Below are 27,365 nucleotides of genomic sequence, written 5' to 3'. Positions count from 1 at the left end.
TTATGCATTTAGCAGACGCTTTTATCCAAAGCGACTTACAACTCAAGAGTACAAGAAGCGATCCGTCAAGAAGAGGGAAAGAAACGCAAAAAGTGCCCTAAATACCAAGATTTGTATACTACTCAGAGTAGCGAAAACCAGAAAAAGGGAAGAAGAAAAGAGAAATAGAGGAGGAAGAGATTTTTTTTTCCGGACTCTTGCGGTATACTGTTTTTCACATACTATAAAGTAGGTGAAGTATTCAATTTCAATCAAAACCAAACAGTTAACTGGAGCCATTGACTTCCATAGTATTTTTTCCTACTATAGAAGTCAATGGCTCCAGGTAACTGTTTGGTTTACTATCATTCATCAAAATATCTTCCCTTGTGTTCAGCTGAAGAAAAAAATTCATACAGGTTTGAAACAACTTGAGGGTGAGTAAAGGATGACAGAATTTTCATTTTAAAGTGAACTATCCCTTTAATATCAATAATATTTAATCAATATTAATGATAATTTTCAATAATAACAACAACAACAAAAATAATAATAGACTGAACTGAAAGGTATGTGTGAAGATTTACTAAAATTTAAAGTATATATATATATATTTTTAATGGGACTAAATAATAAATCTGCAAGTCTACATGCTGGGTCAATCAGGGTTTGAGTGAACCCAGAAACTTTTGTTCTGTTTCCAGTCTGCCTGCATAATCACCCAGGCAAAACTATGCGCACCTGTTTAGAATGAGACAAGCGCATTCTCTAAAGCCGATGGTTTCACAGGGCAAAGCCACATGCACATGGGTCTGCATGAGGATGATGCCTCAACTGCTCCCCAGTTTGCATTTGGTTGTCAAGGAGATTGTCAGACTCTATGAACAGCACTGAGCCAAGTACATAGTGTTCCCTTTTATCAGACATGCATTCCCAATCCTCTTTTGTTCTATTAAATACAATGTCTACTCATATTGGGCTTGTTTTCTACATCTGATAACACATCTGGTATACAGTTGACAAATATTTTAATGGAATGATTAATAGAAACGTTTGGGGAAAACTTATTTATAGACTTTTAAAAGTAGAAAGTGTGCACAGATTTTAAGACAGGTACAGTTAGTAATCTGACAACTATTTGATTGATACACAGATATTCAATATCATTCAAAATGTGTGTGTGTGTGTGTGTGCTGTAATTCTTGCAGCCATGGCAATTGCAGTCTTATAAGAGTAATATATATACACAGCTTCATCTCAACTCAAGTTTAAAAGCCATGAAAATAACTGTTGCCAGCTGTCTCTTTCTTGATATGATAAAGCTAACTCATGTTCTACTGTATAAGAACTTCGGGTTTTTTTTTATCTAAATAATGAGAAAGTATGATCCTCCCTCTCTAGACAACGCGTGTCTCCTATTGGGCAGTGTAGATGTGCCCCTACAATGTTCCACCGCGCCAAAGAATCTGGTGCGCCTTTGCGCGGAGGACATGGACTTGAACGCATTACTCTCTCTCCATTCCCTTACGCATCAGCTGCACTCAGCAGCTCACATGGTGCCCCAATGAACCCCCGACCTCACGCATCGTCCAACATACAATGGATTAACAGGAAAGACATGAATGTCCGCACAGAGGACGGCATCAGCCTGTGCCAAAGGGCTCTCCAAATAGTGACGGATCTGTGCCTCGCCGGGCACGTCGACCGGGAGAAATGCGCGGACATATTTCCTCTGGAGAGCAACATACCAGGTAAAGGAAGTTCAGGTAAATTTAACTTAAACAACGCTTTATCCACTCACAAACATATTTTGTCCAGGAAATTTGGTTGGCCAAGTTAACGAGAAAACTTTTTCAAAGCATGAGTGCACGAAGCCAGAGCACTGAAAGTTTGAAGAGTTCGTTCGCGGTCACAGAAACGTTCTTAAAATTCATAGCATTACCTGAAATCAGCCATCATAACCGGAGACAGTTCTACCTGTAGCGTATCATGCGCAACAAGTGTGAAACTCTGTTTTTTTGTCAATAATTATTTCAATAATAACAGTACGCGTAAGAGACGTTTTCACGAAATACTGTAGCAAAACTCGTTTTCCCGATAAAACGCAGTAAATGGATTTTTGTACTGCAAGCACACATTTAATAGACATAAAAGTGGGTACATATTTTGTATTAACGTCAGTAACTCAGTGTTTTTGCCCGTGTTGGCAACAAAAAAAGAAGGTTTTAATGTGTCCTTTTTAAAGCACTGAGTAATAATAATTAGACTAACTGCATGCACTTACTGGTGTGTTTTAGGGTTAGTTGTACTTTAATTCTGCATACTTTATAGTTATTACTACATTATCTACATGTAACGTGTAACTAGAACACTGTAAAATAATTTGTTCATGAAAGTAGTAAAGTAAAAAAGTAGTCCAGCTTATCTATAAACCATGCAAATTATTTCGCAACCTACCACTCACTGCTGTGAAAAATACTAGTGCAAACCATGAACGTTTTGAGCATGAATTTTGATGTGTTTATTTAATATGTTTGGTTTACACGTGTAATCAAATTGTCTAGGTAGAAAAGTGTCTTTAGACAAAGGCTTAACTAACAATATATTAAACAACTACACAGCAACAACATTAAAAAATCGCATTAAAATTCAGACAAATCTTTTAAAAACCGTAAGATCCTAATTAAAATACCAATGGCAGTTGGAATGGACAATATATTTGTTTAAATCTAAATTGAACATACAGAAATTCCAATATAGGCTAAAAACTTGTGGTCTAGAGTGGCCACACATGCAGTAGAAAACAGACATTACTTAAATGAAATGAGCACTTGCTGATACAGATGATCTTTTTATCACAGTCACCTCTAGAGGGTGGTGGTCATGTATGAGTGATTCCATCACTGTAGCTCATTTCTTATTAGTCAGTAGCACCATTAGCAGTACGATGTTAAAACTCACGCTAAAATATAGCAAACAACTATAATTATGTTGCATTGTGCAGTGCATTAGGCAGCTGAAACACTTGCACCTGTTGGACGCAAATGACGGTTTAACAGTGCCACTCATTCAGAGGCCCTTTTCAGCATCAACATAACATAACAATATAATTCATGTTGAATCAGGTTTTCGAGTGCTTGCAAACTGACTTATGACTTATTATTCAGTTGTTTTTTCTCATTTTATATTAAGTTTGGTTGCATGGGCCACTGAAAAGGGGGGTGGGTTGGGGCAAAATGACTCTGATCTCTGCTTTACTAATCGATCACATTTCAGTCTTCTGTTTCTTATACCTTGCCCTATTTCATTTCTTTTTCTTTCTCCCTCTTTCTCCTGTTTGTCTGTCATGCATCATTTATTGCTGCTGGTGCTCTCTGTCTGCCCGTCTGGTGTTCATTTATCTCTTTCCTATCCTTGTCTCCTTTTCCTCTAACCTTCTGTTCTTTATAATCTCCTCAACACATGCTTTCTCTTTCACATACTTGCCTCTTTCTCTTTGCTCTCTCTCTCTCTCTATCTTCCTCTTGTTGCCTGTAGACATCTCTGTAAGTCTCCTAGCTGTGGTCGTAGGTTTCTGTGGGCTCGCCCTTTTGGTAGTCTCTCTCTTTGTCTTTTGGAAGCTGTGCTGGCCCATTTGGAGAAGCAAGGCCCTCTCGTCCAATGCTGACAGCTGCCCGCCGGGGGTGCTGCCTGAGGCCCCCCCGGCCCAACCTCTGGTGTTTCGTTCTGTTTCTCCTCATCTTGAGGCCAAAGCAATTGCGATTGCGGGAAGACAGCCATCGCAAATCCAGCAAGAGGACGAGGACGATAAGAGGAGGAAGGTTCCAGAAGTGAAGGTCAATGGCCGCAGCTCAGTTAAAATCCTGGAGGCGGCCATGAAGATCAGCCAGACGTCACCAGACATCCCCGCTGAGGTCCAGCAGGCTCTGCGTGGCTGTCTGAGCAAGCAGGCAAAAATTCAGAGGCAGACCACTGAACCTACCTCGTCCTCCAGGTGATACGCAATTTACATGATGAATTACATGGAGATGCTTGATTGCAAGTTGAATGACACTACAGAAGAGGGTTAATCATGTCATTACTACCACTTGAGTATATCTAGTTTAGAAAACAGAACATATACTTGGTGCAATTGAGAGTATGTGCTTATGAAGAGCTGCCTTTACTGAATGATCATCTGATGACATCAGTATGTGTCTTTAAATACTGCAAATGACGGATCAGCTGTTTTTTTTATATTTTTTATTAATGATATATCTGCATTTATGCATTTCATGAAATAAATCAACAGGACCAGGAAATGCAAAACTATACACTCTTAAAAATAAAGGTTCTTAAATGTTTCTTTGGCAGGGTGTATCGTTCAATGAAGAACCTTTATTATCCAAAGAATCTTTCTTGCACAAAAGGTTCTTTGTAGCGCGAAAAGGTTCTTTAGACTATAAAATGGTTATTTAAAGCTACACTTTTTTAGTTTATTCTTAGCTAAAAACACTTAGTTCTTTCAAAAAATATGTGCTCATTAATGTATATTTACTTCTTTTAAGTTATAAAGTATTCTTGTAAATTTATAATCTGCCATTGAAAATACATACGGGTGAGGGGTTCGAATGCCGGTCGCCATGTTGCCCCTCCATCTTGAAAGTACATTAGCCAAAGAGGGACATACCCATAAATTCAAGCTTCGCCTTTCGTATTTTGACACTCGATGGCACCATGTCGAATGTGAAGAGGGGGATTGCCATGTTAATCTTGGACTAAATCGTCCACCGTAGGCGTTAAAACAAAACAGAATTGAGAGGAACAGAAACTAATATTCACTGGATGGTCATATACCTTTACACCGCTAGATGGGGGAAAATATCACACAGTGTAGCTTTAAAGAAACTTTCACAGAATGGTTCTTTGAGGAACCAAAAATGGTTCTTCAATGGCATATTTGTGAAAACCCATTTTTTAATAATAAGAAAATTGAAAAATACACCATATATGTGTGTGTGTGTGGCCTGGTAAACCCTAAATAATGGGGATCACACAAAGATGGAAATTTTCAAAATCCTTGTTTTTGTGGGGACATTTTTGGTCCCCATGAGGAAAACAGCTTATAAATCATACTAAATGATGTAAAATTGCAAAGTTTTAGTGATGGGTAGGGTTAGGGGTATGGTTAACATACAGTAACATGCAGTATAAGAACCATTATTAAATCCCCATAAACATGAAAATGTGTGTGTGCTGTATTTTTCTATATAGAATTTATTTTGTATTATTGTAAATTATATTAATCAATTAGGGCATTACAATTCTAATTATTCTATAATTCTTGTGTTACTAGTCCCAACTCTTATTTTAACATATTCATCTCGTTGATGGGCGATGGCACATCTCCTGGTTGCGGCATACACCCATTAATCACCGCAGCTCACCAATCGGAGCACTAGGGTCACATTGCCATGGCAACAGCATTAAATGACCTTAGCAATTAAACAATCAGTTCTTCTTCTGTGTTTCACGTGGCACCGTGTTTAAAGTAAGCAGGGATGTAATTAGTGTTGCCATGCAATAGCACTGACATGCTGCGACTGTTTGTCCGATTGGGAAAAGGAGCCACAGCTGTGCTTAGTTCCTTGTGGAATCCATTATTTGAAAAGCTACAGAAATATCATTAAAAACTTCAATGCAGCGTAACACATCTTTATGTCTTAGGCCAAACGAAGCTTAAACGTAGGCACATCTTCCATTTTCTTTTTCCATTCTTCTGCCATTCCTTTAATACCTTCACTACTTATCTTTGGAAGATCACTTTGACTTCACTCTAAATATTAAAGAAATATAGTAATAAAATAAATAAATAGGCCAATATGCCATGAGATAATGGAAAACCTTATTCAAAAGTCTTTAAAATTAAAAAGCTAAAATGTGAAACTAGTTTCTCCGAAATGGCCATTTCATGGTAGGTTGATCACTAAAGTGAGCTGAACTTGAAGAGGGGATAGTTAAACTATTGCTAATGAGTTCATGCCCTATTGAAGAAACTGAAGATATATGAAATGCTATTACTGCATCATATAATTACATACTGTTTTACAATGCCTCAAGTGAAGATCTCTTAGAAATGATTTGCAGCCACAACTCATTAAGTGCTGTAATGAAATGCATTATTTTACACAAATCAAGCAAATGCATCTATTAAATGACTTTAGCATTTAAGCTGGAATTTAAGTGTTTCTATAGTGCTATAATGTCAAAAGCGTTTATTGAAGTTTATTGAAACACAATTTAATGTGTTATTATGATACTCATACATACAAAAAAATGAGCATCTTATTGTTAGATGGCTTACATGAAAACAAAACAACATGGTAAGGGTTTTGGTTTAACAAAAACCAACATGAAATGAGCTGAAAGGATAGTTCAGTGTATTCTGCAACAGGTGACAGGCTAATAAGACTTAAACCTTTCCATCTCCTCCACTCTGCAATCTCTTATATGGAAGAGTGGAAATACAAATTGTGAATTCTGGCACTGGCTCACAGACACATTCATTATTACGCTTGCCAAGATATTTCAGAAACACCGCCATCAAACACTGGATTCTCTTCAAAACATCCAAACACCGCAGATAATTACTCTGTCTCTCTTCGATTTATCATCGCATTGTGCTGGGACGTTTGTGCAAATTGCAGGGCATAATGTGCAGCATACATGTGCAGGACAGACAGAATTGTCAGAGAGAGAGAGAGAGAGAGAGAGAGAGAGAGAGAGAGAGAGAGGAGAGGAGAGAGAGAGAGAGAGAGAGAAGAGAGAGAGAGAGAGAGAGAGAGAGAGAGAGAGAGAGAGAGAGAGAGAGAGAGAGAGAGAGAGAGAGAGAGAGAGAGAGAGAGAGAGAGAGAGAGAGAGAGAGAGAGAGAGAATGATGACTGACAGCGATGACAAGAGACAAAGTAAGAAAAATGGTGGAAAGACTTATTTGGAAAAACAAATATCTAAAAACGATACAATTCAGCCAATTTTAATTCTCACAAGTCTGTTAAATGTTATAATTAATTTTTTTTTTATTTACGTGCTGTCAATGTCATGTTTGTTGTCATCGTCCTAAAGGTGCTAGTTGCTAGGAAACACCAAGGATAAGTAGAGGACTATGATTTCCTCAGGAATCACTGTGAGTGTTGAAAACATGTTTTCTAGTAAAAAAAAAACAAAATAAAAAAAACATACAGGCCTAGCATAACTATTGTGATGAAATATTGTGAAGCCTACAGTATAAAAGTTGCTAAAAATTGAATGAAAGAGTTCTCAGAAGCGGAAGTCATAGTCAAATTTATTTAGCGGTGAAAGAACGAGGGACGACGGCAAATATATATATAGAGAGACTGATTACAGCAGTCAGAAGAGAAAATGATGTGAAATTTGCCATCACTCCCTCAGCCGTTGTAGTAAAAGCACCCTTGCAGCAGTTACTGCCAAGTTAAAATAACACAACGTATAGTGTTACAAATGTAGGCCTACAGTATATTACTGTATGTCATTTCAGTGTGTGAAAAGCCTCCAGGTAACACTTTATTTTAAGGTGATGTAGTTACACCTTACTACATGTACTTACTATAGTAATAACAGTAAATTATGGATACACTCTCAGAAAAAACAAAACACAAAAGCGGTCACTGGGGGCGGTACCCTTTCAAAAGGTACACCTAAAGATTTCAAATGAGTATCAAAGGCAGATATTGGTATCAAAAGTGTACATTCTGGTACCTAAATGGTACATATTAGAACTGTTTCAAAGGGTACTATCCCAGTGACAGCTTTGGTACCATTTTTTAAGTGTAAATACAAGTAACTTACCCCAAACCAAAGCCCAGCCCTAACTCTAACTAAGTACATGTAGTTAATTAATATTCCTCAAGTACAATGTAACTATGTCACCTTAAAGTAAAGTGCAGCAGGGTCCATACTACAGTTTTCAGAAATCCAGGGCTGAGGAGTAACTACCTAAAATCATAGACAGTAAAAGAAATGGACAGAGCGTTCCCATAGACTTCAACGGCGGAAAGTGAGGTCAATTAGAAGCACTCACTTCCTGATGGCTGAGCGAACTGCGCAGGCTCAGACTGAGCTTGACGACGTAGATGTGACGTAAGCAACCTGTCTGACAGCTGTAGGTCTTCTAGTAGTTGTGGAAAGTAAAATCTGAATTGTTTAAATATTTCCTCCCGTTGCTTTTGGCTCACTATGGGCTTCTCCCCTTTCTTCTCCCTTTACTTTATCAGACTTTATGTCTCCACGTCCCCCCGACTGTCTCATAGACAGTAGAAGATTGCCTGCGAGCGTCTCCTCTTGTCTGTACGGCAATTTCTCAACTGTGCGACAGAGTCACGTTGGTTATGACGCAATAGTTAGCCTATTTTTACAAAAACAGCTTCTGCGGGGCGATAGTGTAAGATACAAGGTAATGGAGCCTTTTATGCATTGTCGTGTTTCTTTAGAAATAAACAATGGACAAATGGAGTCTTTAAACGCCTCAGATGTAAAGTTATTCACTGTCAAAGTGACTCAAAAATGAATAGGAGTCAATGGGATGCTAACAGCAGGTGATGGCTTGGTTACCAATGGCCGCCCCTATGGGTGGAACGCTTTTCGAGTGCTAGATTACCCCCTTGCCTAAAATAAGCATTGCTACTAACTTAATATTTTTCTCTAGTGACATCTCCTCTTGCATACACTATGCCGATTAATTTTACTGAATCCGTTCATTTAGATGAATCTGTAAATGATTTAGAAAAACATTATCACATTTATTATAAGTGTCTCAGTTAAATTACTTGTTTACTAATGTTTATCTGTTCAAATTGAATGTTATCACCCTAATTGATTGATTGATTCAATTAATTCAAAATCCCTCATAAATGTTGTTTTAAGTTTGAAGGTATATAATCTGATATTTTTTAATAGATACTGTTCTTAAAACTTTTTTTTAAAGAGCAGTTTGACTAGTTAGAGTAGTTTCCCTAATACAAAGTGCATGACAAAACAAAATGTTTTTTTTTATTATTAAACATTTTTTAACTATAAAAGTTCTCCTTCATAGGCACAATTCTTTCCGCCGACACCTCCCACGGCAGATGAATGTGACCAGTGTGGACTTCACCATGGACACTCTGCCCGTGCGTCAGTCTTCTGCAGTCAGTATCGGCCGCATCAAACCTGAACTGTACAAGCAGAAGTCTGTCGACTCTGAAGAAGGAGCCAAGGACCCGGTGGAGACTTGTGGAAAGCTGAGCTTTGCCCTCAGCTACGACTATGAGGAACAAGCTCTTGTGGTTCGCATTCTAAAGGCCCTGGATCTGCCCGCCAAAGACTTCACGGGTACCTCCGACCCTTACGTGAAGATCTACCTGCTTCCAGAGCGCAAAAAGAAGTTTCAGACGAGGGTCCACCGCAAGACACTCAACCCCATGTTCGACGAGGCCTTCCGCTTCCCTGTGGAGTACAGTGAGCTGTGCAATCGCAAGTTGCACTTAAGCGTGTATGACTTTGATCGCTTCACGAGTCATGACATGATCGGTGAGGTGGTGGTTGACAACCTGTTTGAGCTGTCTGACCTTTCACGTGAAGCTGTGGTTTGGAAGGACATCCTTGCAGCTACTACGGTAAGTACAGCCTTTGTGCGTATAGAAAGCACAGTTCATAAACTGTACTTTCCTCAAATACCTCAATAAGACCAGATTCTGGCAGGGTTGTTCATCCTTCAGAGTTCAATTGAGAAAAGTCAATTCCTTCAATTTGATACAAAATTGCAATTCAAACGTCAACTCTAAAGTAAAACTAAATTCTGGGTTTTCAAAAGTATGTGAAGTTCTCAGCGCCATTGTTGCAGGAAACTTGCATTCTGAAGTGATCTCTTCTTCAAAACATTTTTGTATTGACCATTTATTAGATGCACGCCAGTCTGTTATCATAGGGACATCGGATTTATATTTTCATATGGAGCCCCTAAAGGGACATGGTGGTGGGAAAAAATGTTAGATGTGCGGAAAAATAATAAGTCAATGCTTTTGTGTTCCCTCACAATTTTTTTGTTGCATTTACTCCCAACACGTTTTGCGTTCCCAAAAGAAACTTCAAAAGAATGAACAAAGTTTTCGGGGAACGCAAAACTTTTACAAGAGAACGCAAAAGCACTAACTGATCATTTTCCTTCACTCATATTTTTCCCCACCACCATGTCCATTTAGAGGCTCTGTAGTTTCACGGCCCTAAACATGATGCAGAACAAAACGAACTGTGATTGGTTGCTTTACATGTCGGTCAGATGTCCCCTTGGGCGGTCCTTGGCCAATGAAAGCTGTGACGGAGTCCAGATTCTCTGCCGTCAGTCTGAAGGTTTGGCTATATACTAACTGGTCATATACTTCTGTCTCAATCAAATTTAGCTCAAAGGAAATTGACTCCACAAGTGTGAAGGTCGCATCAATGGATAGATTGATCTGTTATGTAAAGCCAGGTGTGGAGGAGAGCTCATCTCAAAACTGACTCACCCTTTCAGGGCACCCACGTACCCCTTCCAAAAATAGTTCCAATTGCCAGTTTCCAGAGCCACAGGAAGCCTGATTATCAAGCCAGAGCCCTCAAAGACAACCATGACTACCCAACAGGTGTGGAATTGACATCCGAGTACAATAATACATTTTACCGGCACTACATTTCAGGACTACGACAAAGGAAAAATTGTTTGTTGCTTAATCAGATCGGCCCTCAAGATAATGAAGCCCACTCATTACGCCTCAGTTAATATATCAGAGCTTATGTAACTGCATCAGTCATATTATTTACTGTTTGAGGGATTTTTAAGGACAGCACTTCCTAAAAGGATAGCTTGCCAAAAAAGTATAATTCAGTCATTATTTACTCACCCTGATGTCATTCAAAACCCCCTATGACTTTTAAAAATCATTCAGTTTTGACAAATAATGAAAGTCATGTTTCTGTGAATATTTAGCCCTTATATTAACCGCAAGTGTTTAACATTACAATGAGCATATACTAAAAGATATCTGGATAAAGAAAAAAAGGTTTGTGCACTTAGTTCAAATGCTACATCTATGATTTCTCACAGGTTTTAAATCCTAGTTTAAGTTATAACCTGAGAAGTTGAAGAGGTGAATGGCATCGTACGTCAGTGACTCAGTTGCATTAACAATGACGTTTCACTTTGCTTCCTGCTACAAAAAACAAACTGAATGGTGACGGCGTTTCATTTTGTTCACCACAGAGATTCTGTGATGAGTCATTCCTGTTTGGGAAAAGTAATCTCTTCCTCCTACTTGTTTGACGCAACAGTCTCTTTTCAGGCTCATTAATTTCCTGATTGTGTTGTTTTCAGCATATCTATTCATTTTCCTGTGGTTTGGTTGACAGGGATGGAGATTTCTGCGCCTGTCAAGTCACTTATGTTGTGTTTTGCTGACATTTGGATCACTCTCATGCTATTTCCTTCTCATTCCCTCCATTGACTATCACTTTCCCTCATAGCTTTAATATAAAATTATTGATGTATTGGAACAGCAGTGTAGAGGTTTCGACCTGTTGTTCTCAGTTATGAGAGTATCACAACTGCCCTTTAGGGACAAAAACCGACTCTCAGAACCAGACCAGCTGCTCTTAGGCCCCCAACTGTGGAAACAAGCTAGTAACTCTCAATTCCTAAAATAGTCAGAGCCATAGATTGCAGCCTTGCGCCGTTACACTTCCGACTGCACATTGAAACCCTCTATTTTATCTTACGCTGACGTTTGGAGGTCTAATTTTGTTCTCTGTTTTTGGAGCACATAGCTGCGGTGGTAGAAGGCCATTCAGATCTGGAGGAGGGGAAGATGGACAGTCAAAACAGGAAGGCTATTATTGCCCCAAAAAGATGTGTGAATTGTTTCAGACACGAACGCCGAAAGGAGACGTGACTCCTGAACTAGCCAATGGCTTTCTGTATACTGGTACGGGTAACCAGAGACATGGGAGGAAAGGATAGGAAGTGACAGAGTGGGTTTTGACGTCAGACTACACAGAGGCGGTACCACATCTCGTCAACAAAATTTCGAACAAAAATGTAAAACAAAGACTGGATAAAGAAATCCACCGCACCACATGATATTAATACAACACTAAAGCGCTATTCGTACGGTAATTGTGTATCATGGTGATGTAAGGTAGTTTCAACATTTACAGGAGCTTATCTGTGATTTTATTGGCATCTGAATCCAGAATTTCAATGGTTTTCTCTCACCATCGTCGCAAAAATGTCCCCTACAGTTTTTTTTGCAAACATCAAAGCTTTGCTGCAATTTTATTGCTGCCAAATCCAAATATCTGAGTTTACAAGAAAGATCACTTCAAAATTCACTTTTTACATCCTTTATGACCACTGCGGAGTGCCATACATTAACTGGTGCGTTTCACTGTAATTTGACACGAAGTCAGTATTGTTTGGGCCTCCGGGTTGCCAGATCTGCTCTAGTTACCGCAGCTGCAGCTACAAACGTTCCTGCTGGATACTGCAGCCTATCTGGCAACCTCGAGTCAGGGGGGAGGGAGAGAGAGGATACACCACTCTACAGTAATTTAAAAGTGTTTGAAGTACTAATTTTGGCTGCAATCTTACAAACACTTGCTTTAACACTTCCATTTAGCAAGGAGGCATAAATTGATCAAAAGTGGCAGTAGGCATTTACAATGTTACAAAATATTTCTATTTGTATTTTGTATCAAATGCAGTCCTCTTTTTTAAGGATTGATCAAGTCCTGAAAAAAATTAAATAATAATAATAATAATTCATGGTTTCCAGAAAATCCTAAAATGCAAAACTGTTTTCAACACTGATAATAATAAGAAATTATTCTTGAGCACTAAATCAGCATATTAGAATGATTTCTGAAGAATCATGTGACGTGATCATAAGCATCAGGAATACATTTTATTTTAAAATCAACACAATCTCATGGCAATGCTTTTAAATAGTATGAGTGTGAAATCTTGTAGAATAGATACGAGAATGATAGCAAAATGAGTTTTGGCGTACAAATACGCCATAAAGTGTGTATCATATGCACGCGAAAAACCACGTACCATATGCACGCCAAAACTCATTTTGGCATATACATTCCACAAGATTGCACACTCGTATTATTTATATGCATTTAGGTATATAGGCTCTTTAAAATATATTAGAATTGAAAACTTTTCACAATATTACTTTTTTTTTTACTGTATTTTGATTAAATACATGCAACCTTTGATGAGTACAAGACACTTTATGTAGAGTAAAAAAATTATACATTTTATGGAATATTAATTACATTTAATTAACAGATATTTTTCCATAAAAACACAACACAAACACTATGTGTAAAAAAAACTCGATGATACTGAGAAACGACATGTGATTTGAAAAGGTGGAAAATAGGAATGGGGGTACACCTGAAATGTATACACAGTAACTACAGTACAACAGTGATTAAGTATGTATGTTTCTCCCTATTACGCAATCTTTTTTTAATCTTTACTTGGACAGATTAATCACTATCTTTAGTTGCCTTTGAAAGAATAATGGCAGTCTTATTCTAGTACTGAGAGGCTGTAAATACCGAAATACACACTGGCCTTTTAGAATAATCTTTACCGCCTCTGCAAAGCTAATAAAGGTCAGGGAAGCTAGATTTGTCTCATTCAAAACTGAGAAAAAGAACCAGCCACCCAAAACATACGTTCCACAGAAACGCTTCCACACAAACACAGCCGTTATGCAAGTCTTCTTGGAAAAAGCGCAGTTTCTCAGAAGAGCCATATTTCTCTACACAACTTTGTTTCTGAGTCACCGATTTTTTTTCCCACTAAAATTTTGAATGGAGATATATATCCACTCTCTAGATCTAATATAGAGTAGATCAGGTTTAAACCCGATGAGCAAACATAATATTTCACTTGCTACTCATGTCTGAGTTGTTGGCGGGGCAAACAGACGAGTGTTTGGAGAGTCAAATAAGGCTTGTGTTTGCAGTCGCATCGAGGACTCTCTGAAGAGACTCTTAAGAGGAAAATCATATTACACTATTTGTTTAAAGGATGATACCTGCAGATCATTTAATCAATAGTTTGTAATGATAGACATTTCTTCAGCCATCTCTTGACGTTATGCAGTCAAATCAACTTGTTTTCTATTTGCTGCTATTTCTAAGTTTTCTTTCTCTTCCTTCCTTCCTTCCTTCCTTCCTTCCTTCCTTCCTTCCTTCCTTCCTTCCTTCCTTCCTTCCTTCCTTCCTTCCTTCCTTCCTTCCTTCCTTCCTTCCTTCCTTCCTTCCTTCCTTCCTTCCTTCCTTCCTTCCTTCCTTCCTTCCTTCCTTCCTTCCTTCCTTCCTTCCTTCCTTCCTTCCTTCCTTCCTTCCTTCCTTCCTTCCTTCCTTCCTTCCTTCCTTCCTTCCTTCCTTCCTTCCTTCCTTCCTTCCTTCCTTCCTTCCTTCAGGAGAGTGTGGATTTGGGTGAAATTATGTACTCCCTTTGTTATCTTCCCACGGCTGGACGCATGACCCTCACCGTCATCAAATGTCGCAATCTAAAAGCCATGGACATAACCGGCTACTCTGGTCAGTGTTATCCCTCATAATCTGTCGAGAACGACTTTATCATCTTTATGTTTGGGGACTTAAAGCAGGGATGTCTAATCCTTCTACTAGAGGGCTGATGTCCAGCAGAGTTTCACTCCAACCTACCCCAAAACACAGTGTTAAATTTACTTAATTAACAATGGAAGGCGACGAGTCTGACAATGTAAGTAGATTTATCCGCATTTTAATTTGGCTCTGGTAATAGAGCTATTTAGATGTTTGCTGGCTGCAAACTTATTACAGTATTTTTATGATTTACTACAGTTGATAAATTACATACAGCACCAAGTTCTGTTACATTAATGAATTTTTTGGTGTATGTTGCTCCTCTCAGTGAACAATAGCTATACTTGTCAATAATATCCTACTTGTTCATTGCCAAAATTTGCATGCTAATTACAGAAGGCTATTTTAAATGTACAGTACCAGTCATGTTACTCACTTTTTATTAGTAATTAGTTGTCTAATGTTAATGTATTCATATATAGACTTATCCTAATTCCTTTTAGTGTGTCCTTTTTATTGAGTATATTCTATAGGTTTATTTTTACTGTGTACATCGCTGGTTCAAGTGTTTTTAATAAGGGGTTGAAGGATATGGTGGCCCTCCAGGAGCAGGATTGGACTTAAATGATGATAAAAAATAACAATTGCAAAGTTTAACCACTTTGCTCCTCATTTAATGTAGACAGAAAATGTTGAAACTTTAACCATTGGATGTATCACAAGGTAGATATGAAAAATGTCACTGATATCCAATAGATTATTATTTTAAATACAAAAAAAAAAAAAAATATTGTAGAAAAAAAACCCTATGAAATAAATCTAATTGTACTATTGGCAAGAGTTTTCTTCTACAGTATGTACATAAATCAGCAAATGTCATATAAAAAATGATTGCATTTTCTTTTATGCCCAGAGGGTCTACAACCCCTAAAAGATTTAACAATTTTCATAGAGGACATGATGCACGTTATGCTAAAGTTTACATAATCAGCTTGCAAAAAAGTAGAAAAAAGTCATCAACCTGACGTTTTATATATGTTTTTCGAGACATTAAAATGCCTGTGGGGTCTGTCAAATCGCAAGCAGAACATGAGGGTTAAGGCAGCTAAAAAGAAAATACATGTAAATGTAATTATTCGATGCATAACATATTACCAAAGATCTAAAAAATGTGGAATATTAAAAATGGGCAGCTTTATTTTTTGAGTGTTTTGAATCTAACTAGCTCCAAACTGATTCACTTTGATTTGTTTCCCTCACAGATCCATACGTTAAAGTCTCCCTCATATGTGATGGTCGGAGACTGAAGAAGCGGAAGACGACCACCAAAAAGAACACACTCAACCCTGTCTATAATGAGGCCATCATTTTCGACATCCCACCTGAGAACGTGGAGCAGGTCAGCCTGTCAATCACGGTGATGGATTACGACAGGTCAGTCGCCTCTTAAGATAATATCATATAGATAATATAACTGTTCAAATTCAAAACCTCCATCCATTCATACTCCAAGCCGCTTGTCTTGAAGGGTTTACGAGGATTCTAGAGCCTATCCTTGTGTAAAGTCACAACATGTTGAAGATAAATTATCCTGACAGGCAAGATGATGATGATTAGAATATTAAGTCAGATAACATGCTTGGCAGTTGTATTCAAATATTTGCATACAACTCTCTTAAACGAGAACATTCAGTCTGATCTGGTAAAACTCTGCTGTGCACCTTTATTAAACCAGACAGCAGCTACGCTGTAATTATTCTAACATCAATGTGGAAAACAAAGTGGAAGCGTTTATGCAATTGTACTGTTGATCAAGTAAGATTGCTAATATATTCCACTGGTTTCCTCAATCTTTGTTTAACTATTGTTTTAGATCTGGATCTAAAATGTACAACCTTTTTCAGGGTGGTCAACCAATGAAAATTTCTTTTACAAAAAAGTCTTGCGTTCTGTTTCTTTTTCAGAGTTGGACACAATGAAGTAATAGGGGTGTGCAGGACAGGGCCGGATGCGGAGGGTCTTGGAAGGGACCACTGGAACGAAATGCTAGCTTATCCACGCAAGCCCATCACCCACTGGCATGCACTATGTGAGGTGAGAGACTAGAAATCAGAGGATGTCACTTGTCCATAAGGAAAGAGATGCATTATGATGCTGTTTTTATGCCATGTAAAATTTAAACATTTGGATTTGCAGGATTAATAAATGTTATTCTGCAGATTTAAACACGTTAACTTTAATCTTGCATACAAAAAAAAAAAAAAAAACAACAAAAAAAAAACATATAACACTTAATTTTGGCATTTACTATCCCTTTTGTGTTTCATGTCAAAGCATGCTGGGAAAAAGAAATCCCCACCCAGTTTTAGTTTAAGTTAGTCTTAATTAAAAGAAACAAGTTCATAACACTCAAATCAAAGAAACAATTCAGATTACTTAAAATGTGTCAGTTTTAAGAAGTCAAAAGAAAAAAGACATTTTTAAATACTCATAAAAATATGAGTAATTTGACATTTACACAACATTTACACAAATGAGTAATTTGTTTAAACTAATTAGTTTAATTTGAGTTGGCTCTACTCAAACCAATAAATTATTTTGAGCGTTAGGGATTATAGTGTAAGCAATATTATCGATTTTGTCGAAATTGTGAGGATTGCATTTTTTTCCCATGTTAAATAAATAATGAAAAATAAATTTCACTGGCCCACCATAACAATTTTTATATATATTATAATAATAATAATTGTATTTAAATATATGTAACTAAAATATTAAGCAAAAATACTTCGCTAAAATTGCAAATAATAATAATCACTGGCTTCACCACAAACAATGATATAAAAAGTATATATATATATATATATATATATATATATATATATATATATATATATATATATATATATATATATATATATATATATATATATATATATACACTCATCTAAAGGATTATTATGAACACCTTTTCAATTTATCATTAATGCAATTATCTAATCAACCAAACACATGGCAGTTGCTTCAATGCATTTAGGGGTGTGGTCCTGGTCAAGAAAATCCCCTGAACTCCAAACTGAATGTCAGAATGGGAAAGAAAGGTGATTTAAGCAATTTTGAGCGTGGCATGGTTTTTGGTGCCAGTCGGGCCGGTCTGAGTATTTCACAATCTGCTCAGTTACTAGGATTTTCACACACAACCATTTCTAGGGTTTACAAAGAATGGTGTGAAAAGGGAAAACATCCAGTATGCAGCAGTCCTGTGGGCAAAAATGTCTTGTTGATGCTAGAGATCAGAGGAGAATGGGCCGACTGATTCTAGCTGATAGAAGAGCAACTTTGACTGAAATAACCACTCGTTACAACCGAGGTATGCAGCAAAGCATTTGTGAAGCCACAACACGCACAACCTTGAGGCAGATGGGCTACAACAGCAGAAGACCCCACTGGGTACTACTCATATCCACTACAAATAGGAAAAAGAGGCTACAATTTGCATGAGCTCACCAAAATTGTACAGTTGAAGATTGGAAAATGTTGCCTGGTCTGATGAGTCTCGAATTCTGAGACATTCAGATGGTAGAGTCAGAATTTGGCGTAAACAGAATGAGAACATGGATCCATCATGCCTTGTTACCACTGTGCAGGCTAATGGTGGTGGTGTAATGGTGTGGGGGATGTTTTCTTGGCACACTTTAGGCCCCTTAGTGCCAACTGGGCACCGTTTAAATGCCACGGACTATCTGAGCATTATTTCTGACCATGTCCATCCCTTTATGACTGCCATGTACCCATCCTCTGATGGCTACTTCCAGCAGGATAATGCACCATGTCTCAAAGCTCAAATCATTTAAAATGGGTTTCTTGAACATGACAATGAGTTGACTGTACTAAAATGGCCCCCACAGTCACCAGATCTCAACCCAATAGAGCATCTTTGGGATGTGGTGGAACTGGAGCTTCGTGCCCTGGATGTGCATCCCACAAATCTCCATCAACTGCAAGATGCTATCCTATCAATATGGGCCAACATTTCTAAAGAATGCTTTCAGCACTTTGTTGAATCAATGCCACGTAGAATTAAGGCAGTTCTGAAGGTGAAAGGGGGTCAAACACAGTATTAGTATGGTGTTCCTAATAGTCCTTTAGGTGAGTGTATGTATATATATATATATATATATATATATATATATATATATATATATATATATATATATATATATATATATATATATATATATATATATATATTAAACACATTTATTTAAACATTATTTATTTTCACTGCCCCCCCCCCCCCCCAGACAAATATAATTTTATGTATTAAATACATTTATGCATGTATATATTTTACATATACAAATATGTTTTAAAAAGTATTACACAATATATTTTTTTATTTTTATTTAATCACATTATTCCCATTAATAAAATAAAAGATGACTGCTGTAAATAAGATAAATCCATATTGTTGATCTCTGGAAGGTAAAGATGAAGGTGTCTGCCAAAAGTTGACAACTCTATGTAACAGTGTTATGTAGTTTGAGCCCTAATGTGGTGCTTAGGGCTCATTCTGATCCATTTGCCATAAGTCTAACATGTCCTAAACTACTCTGGTGTGATATTTTGGTATGATCTGTCCCTGCAGTGGCCAGGAAGAGCATCCAGCTTTGAGAGTCAAGGATCATGTCCATCCCCAAAACCCCCACAGACCCCATAATATCCTGAAAATCCACACAATACTAACTACAAAACACATTTGGTTTGTATAATTAATATGGTATATTTTCCTCTAGTTGTAGCTTGTAATGTTGCATTTTTATTTGGAAAAAAAGACTACACAGTACTGGTATCCCTGCTACAGACACAATCATGTATCCAAATCTCTCAATTTCTCTGACATTTTGCTTTTACTGGTGCTGAGTTTATGAGCTCCTAAAACAATAGTTTTCAGGTCACTTTGAAGCTGACAAGTTGAAATAATGTGAAGCCTTTTGCTGTTTGACAGTATAATGATGCCATGACATTTTACAGACGCATGAAATGACAGTGCTTATCATTTCATATTCTTGAATGTTTCAGTTACATATTTCCCTGTCTGGTAAAAATATTTGACAAACTTAACATAGGGTTAGGGGAATAAAAAGAAGAGGTGTTTGAATATGAAATCAAGACCTGATTGGTATGGAGAAACAATCACACAATCTTTTAAAATCATTTGCTTTTTAATTGATGCTCTTTGTTTGAATAAAACTGCTGTAGTATACTGATTTAAACTCATTAAAATTGTTCAGAGTTGTTAAATAAATGGAAAATAATCCATAACTCAGCTGTAATACTGTATATATATATATATATATATATATATATATATATATAGAATAACAAGATAAGAAGATATCAACGTATAAAAAAAGAGATACATAAAGGCACAGAAATCTAGCAGGTAACTATTTTGGAAGGTCACTAAAAGTTAACTTAAGAGCTGTCATAATTTGACTAAATGTGTTTTCTTCTTAGCTACCATGTGTTGAAAATTAAGTTCAAAAGGGACTTGCACAGTAGCCAAAGATGTAGCGTGTTTTGTTGTTGTTGTTAAGAATGATGGTTCTCTCAAGTCATAATAGAACAAACATTATACATTTTTTGATTATGCCTAATATTATTAACATGCAGGATAATATTCATATAAATTAATATTCATATAATACTTTTTTCTTACTAAATATATGAAACACTTGCCAAACATTAAATTCTTAAATCTGAAATCAACGTGTTATTGAACTGTCAGTTCAACAAAATTTTTTATATATATATATATATATATATATATATATATATATATATATATATATATATATATATATATATATATATATATATATATATATATATATATATATATATATATATATATATATATATATATATACACACATGTACACACATGTACACACTAACACACACACACACACACAAATCAGGCATAACTTTATCACCACTAACAGGTGACGTGAACAACACTGATTATCTCTTCATTGTTAGTGGGTGGGATATATTAGGCAGCAAGTGAACATTTTGTCCTAAAAGTTGATGTGTTAGAAGAAGGAAAAATGGCCAAGCGTAAGGATTTGAGTGAGTTTGACAAGGGCCAAATTGTGATGGCTAGAAAACTGGGTCAGAGTATCTCCAGAACTGCAGCTCTTGTAGGGTGTTCCTGGTCTTCAGTGGTCAGTATATCAAAAGTGGTTCAAGAAAGGAACAGTGGTGTACCGGCGACAGGGTCCTGGGTGGCCAAGGCTCACTGATGCACATGGGAAGTGCGAAGGCTGGCCTGTGTGGTCTAATCAAACAGAAGAAATTACTCAAGTTATTGCTGGTTCTGATAGAAAGGTGTCAGAATACACAATGCATCGCAATTTGTTGCGTATAGGGCTGCATAGCCGCAGACCAGTCAGGATGCCCATGCTGAGCATCAGAACTGGACCACGAGCAATTGACAAAGGTGGCCTGGTCTGATGGATCACATTTTCTTTTACATCACATGGATGGCCGGGTATTATACAGGACTTATTACAGGACTTAAAGGATCTGATGCTAACATCTTTGTGCCAGATACCACAGTTCACCTCAGGGGTCTAGTGGAATCCATACTTAGATGGTTCAGGGCTGTTGTGGGCGCAAAAGGGAGACCAACACAATATTAGGAAGGTGGTCACAATGTTATGCCTGATCAGTGTGTATATATATATATATATATATATATATATATATATATATATATATATATATATATATATATATATATATATTTGCCTGTAATCACTGACAGTTCAAAAATAAATCAATAACTCTAGGATGGGAGAACATATATATATATATATATATATATATATATATATATATATATATATATATATATATATATATATATATATATATATATATATATATATATATATATATATATATATCCTTAAAAATTATTTCTGAAACTATTACAAGTGATGAACACAATTGTGCCTGAAAAACTAGACAAAGTAAATAAAAAATGTGATTGTGTCTGACACTGCATGCTGTAAGAATGTTGTGTGTAATTTTGTTAAGGTGCTATAATTAAACCAGGCGTATATTCGCAAAATATACTACAGTATAGGCAGATCCATCTTTAGATGACAGTCAAAAGGAAATCAATGTTGCTGTATCGTCAATGATAGCAATTTCTGAAGACGCTTACCATCAAGGATAATTGGTTTAGAAAAAAACGACGCTATATTCAAACAAATTAATAACATCTAAAGCAATTAACGCCATTGAAACTTCTTTCTTTCTTTCATCTGCGAAATAAGAGGTACTAAAGTACCAACCGCACAAACTAAAGTACGACTGATAATATATTCACATGCTGAAGTAATTAAAATGAACAGACAATGGACATTTGCCTGTTGATTAATAGGTGTTGTAGTCAAGTTTTGTTTTGTCAGAGAATTAGTATTCATTGCGTGAAAACATCCAGCATCTATTCAGGCAGTATGCAAATAAATGGTATACCATGGTAATTGCACATCTAACTTTTTAAAGCTGGTATTCTGAGTGTTTTCTGGTGTGTCCATAGAAGTAATAATACAATCATGGCAATTACACAAACGGCTGTGTACTGTTAACTTTGATTTGCACATGAAGACAGTGCTTCTGCCCCAGAGCTCGGTCGGCATAATAGAACAAAGATTAATTATTCTTGTAGCATGCTGATACCAGTACATTAAATATGTTTTAGAAATGTATAGACTCCTATTACTTCTGAAAGGTCTTTGCCAGTGCTGGCGTGTGTGTACATACTTGAGAATTTCTTCGAATTGTTATCTTGTTAAAGTGCATTTCTATGGACCGTTTGGTGGTTGGTTTGTACTATCGGCTCGTGATCTTGAATAACTTTATACACAATTTGCATATATTGTGTAATGGCTTCTTAAACTTGTACAACTGTTTTGATTAGCACTCAACATCCTGAGATGATTTCTTGTTGAGCTATTGATGAACTGCTTCTCAGTGATTTTTTTGTCATACTTGCATCAAACGATCGCTATGTATGTTGTTATGATGTGTACAGTTTGTGATAACTTTTGTAAAAAAAAAAAAAACAGGGAAAAAATGAAAGAAATGCAGTAAATATTTGAAAAATAATTTTACTGGATGTTTCAAATGTATTTTAACTAAATAAATTCTAAATTGTCAAAGTGTATTTTACAATGTGTTGTATATTGAAGCTGCTTTATTTGTAGCTTATAGTGTCAAATGAAAAATCGACAGATGTTAAATCGTTCTGCAGCCTGAAGCGGCCTTTGCTCCGTTTCACTTGAATGCTCCGCCTGTCATCGAAAAAGAGTCCCACCCCCCCGTGAGCAAAAATGCCACCAAAATGAATAAAAATACCACCAAAATTCAAGATATGATGCAAAAATGTCTCTGTATTTGCTCACAATTAAAAGTGCTTTTTAAAAAATATAGAAGCATGATTGCAAATGTGATAGGCCTATTCATTTTATACAACAGTTAAAAACACAAGAAGTTAATCAGGTGAATCACTTTTAGAAAATGTTCTCAGAATATTGTTTGTTTTTGCTCTTTTGCCAACAAAAGTAGTTACAAAACTATCCACAGAGCCATTGTGCGTATCAGGGCGACACATTTCATTACTGAATGAATCCGTGTATTTGAACAAATTGGTCTGATGATTGATTCACCGACTCACTCATAAAAGCACTTGCTTTGTCCCTGAAGGAATCAGTTTTGCAGTCGCATTGAATACAGTGTTGTTGTTTTTAAACGGACCTGCATACAAATTGCAAAGGCCGCCTTTTTTGCGATAGAAAATTAATTCAAAATCCACTATTATGAGAAATATTCTCTGTAAATGTCAGCTCAAATGTAGACACATTTCACCTTTGTCAATCTCAGAAATGGAAACTAAGTATGGGTAGAAAAAAACGGTCCATTAAGAATTATACTGTATGTTCAGAGAAATGATGGACGTCTTTCACAGTAGCCACTCAAGTGAAAAATCTCTGTATGCTGTACCAATTTTTCAGACAATTTACTTAATGGCGTCACACTGTTCAGATGTAATTAGGCTTTCTCTGATATTTAATAATTAATGACACAGACAGAGTGGGAAAGAGAAGGAGGGCATGCGAAAGAAAGATCTCAAAGGAAGATGAAAGGCAAGATGTTCGTCAAAGTGCTTCATATTTTATAATTAGTTTAAGTGAAAAATGCTTCTACAGTATGATGATACAGCCCCATTCTGTTTATGGATTTAGTATAATTTATATATAATATGTATAAACATCTCAACATTTAATGGCTGTGAAGAAAAGTATCTGAATTCATGTTCAGATACACGTGTTTGACCCACATCAATGCCCCGTTTAACAAGAGACCAGAGCCAAATGGCTAAAAGAGAAGATGGAAGCACCAGTCATGACGCACATACTGAAGAGTAAAGCACACAAAAGGAGAAGCTGCTGAAAGAGGCATCGCTTTCTATCTTACCTTTGAGCCTCGGACTGCTAAAAGGTACTTCATCAAAGGCCTGATGCACCTAAGAAAACCTTTATCGGGCTGACAGGCAACTGCCATTTCCTTCATCGCAGTGGATATCAAAGAGTCGTCTGCATCCAATCGGTCTGCTAGGGAAAGAGAAAAACAATTGGTCCTAATGTTGAGCTTATATCTTGTTACCATGAGCTATGAACTGCAAACACCCTACAGTCCTGAGGCAAGTTTGTTTAACACATTTAGGCTGTTGCTCTGCCCATTATAAGTGTAGGAATTAAATCAAATCGGTCATTATCGCAAAATAAATCCTGACCGAGCGAGTGGGCAAAAGGGGTTTGGTATGTTATGCGGAAATGTTCTTGATTGCTGTTAAATGGTTTTGAACTTAAATTATTATTTATTCAAAAAGAAAATGGCATGAGATTGACAGCCTGGGTCAAATTTTTAAATTGTAGAATGCCCCAACTGACCAATCAGAGTCAAGTATCCCATTTGACACTCTATAGATTAGTCATCATTTACTGTGTTAATATGAAGGAAATTTCCATATTGATTTTTCCACAGGTGTACAATATTCATAAACTTAATGTTTATGTCTCTTTCAGAAAATGACCAACCCCTTTTCTGTTATAGATTTTTTTCTGACAGTGTAATAATGCATGATAATCCAGTGTTTGGTATTTTTTTGTGTCAAGAAAATGTCTGATTGTGCATAATTTGGTTCCTGTATGCTTTCCTACCACTTTTAGCTCTTTACTTGGATGACAGAGCCCACATAATGCAAGCTTTTAGAAAGCTATGAAAAAAGTAGTAAGAGTAGTGTACTATGCGGTTGAAAATTCAACACAAGCCTCTATCAGTTATTCCAACAGCAATCAAGAATAAATATAACAAGAAGAGTTTCAGACCAAAGTCATTAGAATGCACTCTTGGCTCCCATTATAGGAATGATTGGACATCTGAGTGGCCAAAGTCTACATGCTGTTTGCATCTTGTAAAATCTACAGCGCATTTAGTCTCCTAAGATAGAGGCTGCCGGGCCAGCGTGTGTGAAAGCGTTCACCTTGTCAGTTTAATTGTTAGAACTGTCAATCAACAAGGCAACAAGGGTCCATTTATATCCCCTCGGGCTGACGTCTGACATGTTCTCCATTCTAGCCATTTCTGGAAGCTAATGCAAGATGTAGCCAATGATTGTGAAATACTTGTGCCTTCTTAGTATTTGAGAAACTGGTTAAAAGTGAGAGTGAATGTGTTAAAAGGAATTTTCAAGTCCTAACCTTCAAGGGTTACATAACTCTAAAATGAAAATTCTGTCATCATTTACACGCGCAAAAGAATATATCATAAAGAATGGTATTAATATAATGTATTTGTTTAATTAGATTTTATTATTATATTATTCAGACATTTTTATTATATTTATTTGATTTCTTTTTAGCTTTAATTTTCTTTAGTTTTTGGCAATTTTAAACATTTATTTCAAGGCAACAGTTAGCGTACTTTATTTCGGCTTTATTTCAATGACCAAAATTGACTGTGATTATTCGTGCTGCCTTAAAATGTTAAAGGGGACACATTATGCCCCTTTTACAAGATGTAAAATAAGTCTCTGATGTCCCAAGAGTGTGTATGTGAAGTTGTAGCTCAAAATACCCCACAGATCATGTTTTATAGCCTCTATAAAATATATATATATATTAATATAGCCTCTATAATATTGCCCCTTTTGGGGGGTAAGCAAAAACACACTGTTTTTGTATGTGCCCCTTTCAATGCAAATGAGCTGGTGCTCCCTGCCTTTTTTTCAAGAAGAAGGCCAAGCTTCAAGAGCTCATGCAACAACAACAGAACATGTCAGAAACTAATAGCGTTCGGTTCTAACCGGACTCAGACAATACTGTCTACAAAGCAAGAGAATATATAATATGCGATAGAACAGGTATAGTTTAGTTTTATTCCGTCTAGTTTTATTAGAACTTGTCCCCTTGCTTTTATCCACTATTAGTACAAGCCTGTTTAAGTGGACCCTGTCTGAATGACAGCCAAATCTTTACTGATGAATTTAATGCAGGTTTTATTTATTACACAAAATATGAAGCGTATGTTTTAAGAGTTAAAGAAAACAGTACAAGAAGTGCACATTAAAGTTGGCCATAAACTCTCCTTTGGATTATCATCAGCATACACAGTAAATTACACAAAACACTCCTTAAAACGAACAATAAATAAATACATACAGACTTTATGCCTTCTCAGGTGGTGCATAAACTGGATAAGCTTTAACTCTTTAGCAAAACCTGCCTTGAATTTTCCCGTGTTATAGCAATGCACCTACATAGCTTACAAGACATTGCTATTGTTAGCTGCTCGAGCGTGCAGAAAATGGTGGACAGTTTACAAAATCGCATGTAGTTAGTTGACCATCATTCCAGAATAGTGAGCAAGCTGACTATATAGTATATCTATATAGTAGTGTGGTGAAAGTATAGGATGTATGGCTGAAAACTATTGCTATTTTAGCCTTTAGGCAGCCTTATCTTGTCTACATTATGCCTTTATTGTGAATGTGATAATAAACATTACGCTTTTGTGTTGTGGTGCTAGTGTTTGCCAGTGATTCGATTATCTGGGACTGGAAAATGACTAAAATGGTTATAGTGTTAAAATAACATTTTCACAAGAAGCACAAAAGTATGAAACTGTCATCCTCCATTCTTTCCAACAACAAAGCACCTGAACACAACAAGCTCGTAAACACGACTTCTGAAGTGGAAATAGGAAACTTCTGATGGCACTAAAGGCAGCATTAAACACAGCCTTGACTCATTTAAATGGGCATCAGGCCTGTTATTAGGATTCAACTGCATCACATCAGGCGGTTAACTGCATTGGTTTGGTGCAGATATGATGAGGACTACTCACCAATGTCTTTAAAACTAAGGTCAAAATAAAGAAACCCTTCTAATGTGCATGTCTGAACAAATTGTTTTTCAGACTGTACATTGTCAGAGCAAGAAGGAACAGCTTCAGTCCTAATTGGTATGATTAGTTGAGCAGGTCACAAAGACCTCACACAAACTTACTCTGCAACTTTTTTCTCATATGGTTTAAGTTTCTAATGCTTGTCATATTTATACTCCAATTTGCATACTTTCACATTTAAA

General features: G+C 36.6%; 1 protein-coding gene across 2 annotated transcripts; it reads left to right on the top strand.

The window, feature by feature from the left end:
• Nucleotides 1-1,448: 1,448 nt before the first annotated feature.
• Nucleotides 1,449-20,405, top strand: syt10 (synaptotagmin X). 2 transcript variants are annotated; one of them, XM_067428161.1, is made up of 7 exons: nt 1,449-1,730; nt 3,517-3,973; nt 9,068-9,629; nt 14,493-14,613; nt 15,903-16,074; nt 16,605-16,734; nt 19,289-20,404. In XM_067428161.1, exons 1-7 carry the CDS (start codon nt 1,544-1,546, stop codon nt 19,358-19,360), a joined length of 1,701 nt encoding a protein of 566 aa, XP_067284262.1. In that variant the 5' UTR covers nt 1,449-1,543; the 3' UTR covers nt 19,361-20,404. The 2 variants fall into 2 exon arrangements, with proteins under 2 accessions (XP_067284262.1, XP_067284263.1); XM_067428162.1 differs by having other exon boundaries at nt 1,458-1,745; nt 19,289-20,405.
• The last annotated feature ends 6,960 nt before the right edge of the window (nt 20,406-27,365 follow it).

Source organism: Pseudorasbora parva, chromosome 20 (genome assembly GCF_024679245.1).
Source record: "Pseudorasbora parva isolate DD20220531a chromosome 20, ASM2467924v1, whole genome shotgun sequence".
Classification (NCBI taxonomy): domain Eukaryota; kingdom Metazoa; phylum Chordata; class Actinopteri; order Cypriniformes; family Gobionidae; genus Pseudorasbora; species Pseudorasbora parva.
Note: the sequence above shows the minus strand (reverse complement) of the source record. Positions and strands in the feature narration are given on the sequence as shown.

What these genes read in the sequence shown, in the direction of transcription:
- syt10 (XM_067428162.1), top strand. Translation starts at nt 1,544, where the DNA reads ATGAACCCCCGACCTCACGCATCGTCCAACATACAATGGATTAACAGG. An exon ending in ACGGTGATGGATTACGACAG is followed by an intron (nt 16,075 to 16,604) that starts GTCAGTCGCCTC and finishes TTTCTTTTTCAG; the next exon opens with AGTTGGACACAATGAAGTAA. An exon ending in ACTGGCATGCACTATGTGAG is followed by an intron (nt 16,735 to 19,288) that starts GTGAGAGACTAG and finishes CTGTCCCTGCAG; the next exon opens with TGGCCAGGAAGAGCATCCAG.